The 5,674-nt window shown below is 37.2% G+C and overlaps 1 protein-coding gene across 1 annotated transcript in view; it reads left to right on the top strand.

Moving 5' to 3' along the window:
- Window positions 1–5,253, top strand: part of LOC119423163 (arf-GAP with dual PH domain-containing protein 2-like) — a 14,712-nt gene extending 9,459 nt beyond the window's left edge. Inside the window, exons 5-11 of the mRNA XM_037690575.1 lie at window positions 1,610–1,722; window positions 1,795–1,941; window positions 2,039–2,122; window positions 4,529–4,591; window positions 4,686–4,763; window positions 4,894–5,122; window positions 5,225–5,253. Coding sequence (XP_037546503.1) covers window positions 1,610–1,722; window positions 1,795–1,941; window positions 2,039–2,122; window positions 4,529–4,591; window positions 4,686–4,763; window positions 4,894–5,122; window positions 5,225–5,253 — 743 coding nt within the window. The remainder of the gene's footprint in view (window positions 1–1,609; window positions 1,723–1,794; window positions 1,942–2,038; window positions 2,123–4,528; window positions 4,592–4,685; window positions 4,764–4,893; window positions 5,123–5,224) is intronic.
- Window positions 5,254–5,674: the final 421 nt, after the last annotated feature.

Here is a 5,674-nt window from a genome sequence, read left to right on the forward strand (position 1 = left end):
TTGTTTTGTACTTTTTTAAAATGAATAAACTTTATACCATACCATTTCAGCTGGTTTTATGCTAATCTCAGCATTTTTCAGCTAATTTCCACTTGTGCTCATTTCTGATTTTTTTTCAGGGTTATTGAGCAAACATGTTCTTTCTGCTTTCTTCTGCTGATTTAAGTTTGTTCTGCCTTGTCACCCATTTACCATTTAGTTAATTTAGTCTTATTCTTCCATTTCAGCTATATTTCAGCATGTTTTTTTTCTATTTAGCTAATTTCAGCTGTTTCAGACAGATTCAAGTTATCTGTGGTAAATTCTGCTATTTTCAGTGAAATTAACTTATTTCTGTTATTTTCAGCTTGTTATGCTCCTTTCAGCTTAATTATGCAATTTTCAGCTAGTACTGCTATTTCAGCTATGCTGTTTTTATGCTAATTTTAGCTTTTTTAGCTAATCCCACATCTTTTGAACTCATTTCAGCTTTTTTCAGCCTTTTTCAGCAAAAATGTGCTCTCTCCACTTCCTTCTGATAATTTAAGCTTCTTTCTGTTTTTTCACCAGCAGGTTTTATGCTAATATCAGCTTTTTTCAGCTAATTTCCACTTTTTGTGCTCATTTCTGAAATTTTCAGCATTATTGAGAAAACGTTCTTTCTGTTTTTTTCTGCTGATTTAAGCTTGTTCTACCTTTTCAGATAGATTTTTCTTTTGCCAATTTCAGCTGTTTTCAGATAGATTCCAATTATTTATGGTAAATTCTGCTACTTTCAGTTAAATTAACTTATTTCTGTTATTTTCATCTTGTTATGCTCCTTTCAGCTTAATTGTGCATTTTTCAGCTAGTTCTGCTATTTCAAGCTGTTTTATGCTAATTTTGGCTTTCAGCTAATTCCACATTTTCTGAGCTCATATCAGCTTTTTCCATTTCCTTCTGGTAATTTAAGCTTCTTTCAGCCTTTCAGCTATTTTTCAGCCATTTTTTTGTTGTTGCTAATTTCAGCCTTTTGATTTTGATTTTGATTTTTTAGCTAATTTCCTAATTTTTGTGCTAATTGCTTATTTAAACCTAATTCAGCAAATACATGTTCTTTCTGCTTTCTGGGTGCCTGTGGCTGAGTGGTTAGAGCAGTCGTCCTCCAATGCGAGAGTTGGGGGTTCGAATCCACCAGCAGTCACATGCTGAAGTGTCCCTGGGCAAGACACTGAACCCCTCATAGCCTCTGATGTGTGTCCCATCAGTGTATGAATGTGATCTAAAGCACTGATTAGTCTCTTTAGAATGATTTGTTCCATTAGCTTTGTAGAGATCTAGTAGAGTGCTGTATGAATGGGTAAATGGGGCACAGATTGTGGTGTAAAGTGCTTTGAGTATCTTGAAATAAGATAGAAAGGTGCTATATGTACAGTACAGTCCATTTACCATTTAGTTAATTTAGTCTTATTCTTCCATTTCAGCTATATTTCAGCATGTTTTTTTTTTCTATTTAGCTAATTTCAGCTGTTTTTCAGCAAATTCTTCTGCAATAAGCATTCATACATCATTTTTGCAGTTAATGCAATTGCTCTAGTTTTTTTTAATAAAATTCTTTTTTGTCTTTTCTGTGAATGGATCTTCGCTGCAGAATTGTTCGAGTCAGTCCTGTGGAAGAAAGGCAGAGACAACAAACAGTTCCTGAAGAGGATCTTTCTGCTGTCACAGAAGGATTTCACCCTCAGATACTTCATCAAGGAGGATGTGCGTTACAGCTTCAGCTCATGATTCAGCTCGTTTCTTTATGCTTCCGTCTAACTCCGTCCTTTCATGAAGTCCAAGGCTCCCAAAGCCGTCATCAGCATGAAGGACCTGAACGCAGAGTTCCAGCCGGAGAAGATCGGCCATGCTCACGGGCTGCAGATTTCCTTTAAAGAGGACGAACACACACGGAACCTGTTTGTTTATCACGAGGACGGACAGGTGAGGCAGAAATATCTCATTCTTTAGTTCTGAACCACCCAGTCCACACCAACAGCTCGTGCATTTATCTAACTTACTGTTTTCCATCCTTGCACAGGCAATTGTGTCATTTTTCAATGCTGTTCGGGCCACCCGCTTGGCATACCTCCTGAAGAAACACCCTGCTCTTCAAAGTAATGAAGTGAGAGGCCTTTTAGTTGAAATTTGTCTTGTGCAGTTTTGATCAAAGTTATGCTCAGCCTTGGTGAGACGCAAGCTGTTTGACTCAAACTAAAGGAAAATGAATCACCAGTCAGAAACAGATGAATATTATGTATCTGAATAATTAATGACAACAGAATGATGCTGGTGTCACAGTCATTACCGCTCTCTTTTATTTAGCAGTTTTAAAAAGCTGTCAACACCTGAATCCATTGTTAACAGACTTGGATGAATGCTGAAATCCAAAAAGCACTGATTGTAAATACTTTTTGATCAAAAATGGAATACAGATTTCCAATTTCCCAAAATGTATTATGGTTTAAATAAATTATTAAATTCAGTTTACTTATTTAGTATCTTCACTTTGTTGCAGTACCCCATCCAGAGCAGCACATTGGCGACAGTGGAAAAGTACGACCCACTTTAATTTAGATTTTTGAAGTGAAGATGAGAGAAAGAGTTAAGAACCATTAATATCTTACCTGTTGTAGATAGCTCTTTAAATAGTCTCAATTCAGAGATATGGGGGTTAATAATGGCTGAATTTATGAGCTAACAGCTAGTTTGAGTAAGAACAAGACTGTCACCTTTAGCTTTAGTAGTTCATATGATTTTTTTTTAAATAAAACTTTATAAAATAAATATCAAGCTCATATCACACAGTTGTTTACATGGATGTCCGTGTTTTTATTCAAGTGCAGATAGCAGCAGCAACTGTAGCCTTTGTTGCGGAAAAAAGGTGATTCCCAGAACAGACCAAGGTGTTTTTAATCAGACTTATTTACAAAGCTTTGGAGAGAAGTCCAAACATTCACAGAACATGCAGAATACAAGATTACACTCATCAGTGCTTTCATTCATGTCTCATCCCTCAAACCCTGACCTGCTCTACTCTCTGGACCGGTCAAATTAGTTTTAGAGAATAATCTTCCTGTCCAGCCCTCAGCTCCTCTCCATCCACGTCAAAGCTGTCATCCAAGGGTTCACTACGGGCACGAAGGAGTCTCTGAATCAAGTACTCTGCTTGAGACACGTCACCATATCATATCAACTCTATCGTATCAATGTACCAGTTCTTTCTGTTCCTCACTAATTTGTCATAATAGGAGTGATTACCGTACTTTCCGGCATATAAGTCGCTCTAAAATGCAAGTAAAATCAGTCAACAAAAGCATCATGAAGAAAAAACATAGATAAGTCACTTCAGCATATAAGTCACATTCATTTTGCATCACCACTGACCCGTCGTGTTTATTATGTGTTTATTTAATGGTCAAAACAGCTTCATTTTGCCTGGGCGGCACGGTGCCATCCATCCATCTCAGCTGGAGCCACTAGCTCTCCAGCATTCCTCCACCTGCACCAGCTGAGTGAAGTTAGTGTGCATGGGAGGACTCTCTGTTGCAGCTCTATGAAATTTAAAGCATCCGTCAAAAATTGTGTTATGAATATGGGAAAAAAAAACGTATATAAGTCACAGGATTGACAAATCTATGCAAAAAAACTGCGACTTATAATATGGTACATGGGACCGTTAGTATCATACATCACAACGTGAGAGGACATTATAGAACGCTCCCACAGGAGAGTTATTGATCATGATGAGCGCAAATAATGCACATTACACTGACACCTTCCTCTGCAGACAGGAGGAATTTCACAATATTTTGTTGAAACAGCTGCATGGCACTGGTGGCAGTGTAAAAGTTTAATAAAAAAAAAGAAAGATTTGCAATAATGACGATTATGACTGACTGACTGACTGACTCAGACTGAGGAAGTCTCTTGGATGAGAGACGAAACGTTTCTATATTTTTTTGCTTTGTTTTGTTTTTTGTTTTTTGAATGTCCAGAGGACCAGATTGAACTTTTTTGGATTTTTCTACCTGGATTATTGAGCATGCATCAGGATTATATATATGTGTTTTAATATTAGACCAGTTTTAAAACAGCAGCCTTTTACTTTGGTCTTGGCTGATCTCAGACTAGCTGTTAGCTCATCAGTCAGGTGGGAAAAAAACTTTATTTCTCCAAATAGATGGCCTTCAAAGAGATATTAATTGTTCATAATGTTCCTACAGAACCTGATCTATAAAGATCAGAACTAGTACGTTAGTTCATACTGATTATTTTGTCTATAAATCTTCATTGTGAATAAATTAGTGTCATTTTTAGCAGCCTTGGTTTGATTCAGATTGACTTTTCCTTTTGTTTTATCTTGTTATCACTCTGGTTCTGTCTCCTAATTTATATAAAAGTGTATATTGTTGGAAAATGTCTGGTGTGTAAAATCATCAGGACCAAAGAAGTCTGACGGCAGACTGTTTCCATACCCGCTGTCGTTCATCACACCGTGCTGGTGGTGGTTTCTGTCTTATCTTCACAGTTAATACCTCAGTTAACAACATCCTGTCTGAAGGAGGGTTACATGGAGAAGACGGGCCCAACGGTTTGTTCACTTACTTTTATTTATGATCTTATTTGAATCATTTTGCTTCTATTTCTTTTACAAATTTAAACCAGTCTGTATTTGTGTTTTTCAGCAACGTGAGCCATTTAAGAAGAGGTGGTTCACACTGTGCTCGATGAACAGAAAGCTTCTGTATTTTAAATCTCCACTGGTATTGCACATTTTACAATAAGAATCGTTCCAAAAAAAAAAAAAAAAAATAGTTTAGATGCAAAAAAAAAAAGTCCAGTGTGAGATGCTTGTGTAATCTGAACCCGTCATCTGTTTGCCCTGTTGGTCAGGATGCTACAGATCTGGGCTCGGTCTTCATCGGTTCAGAGAATCACGGTTACTTGGTGTCAGAGAGCTGCAGTCGGAGCACGAGGTCAGGACGGTGGCACTGCGGGATCACCCTGGAGACTCCGGGCAGGCAGTTTGTGTTCATGTGTGAACAGGAGGAGGAGAGGAGGGAGTGGATGGAGGCCTTCAGAGCCGTCATCTCCCAGCCCATGACTCCAGAGGACTATGCTAGTACAATGATTCCTTTACTGCTGAAACAATGGACACAGTGTCTTCATGTTTAAGTTGAAATATGAACCCTCACGTCTGATATTTGTCTCTCTTTTTACACAGATGAAGCTGCTTTGAGACGAGGAAAATGATGGGAACATTTGGACTAAAATGTCTACAGTGACCAGCTAAGCTGCAGCTCGTTGATGTGTATTGGACTTGTTTTATTTACTGCATGAGCATCACTCATAAAAAGAGTCATTTGCATTACTTTGTGTATTAAAAGTATAAAATGTTGTATTTATTCAAATGTAGGATTTAGAGTTGACGTACAATTTTAAAATTGTTGTCTAAAATCACACCAGACCGTCTTGTTGTATTTTTGTAGCATTTTTGGGGTCTTTTCATGCGTCTTGCACATTTTTGTAAGATTACTCTCATCTGGTTTGTTGCAATGGTTTTATAAACTCTGTCTGTGAAATAAAAAGATAAATGTTGGATTTTTTTTTTTTTTTTTTTTTTTAGAAAAATTGCAAATTATCTAACTCAACTGACAATTTATGAATAGGAAGT

This window comes from Nematolebias whitei, chromosome 16 (assembly GCF_014905685.2).
Source record: "Nematolebias whitei isolate Nwh7 chromosome 16, NemWhi1, whole genome shotgun sequence".
NCBI classification, from domain to species: Eukaryota; Metazoa; Chordata; class Actinopteri; order Cyprinodontiformes; family Rivulidae; genus Nematolebias; species Nematolebias whitei.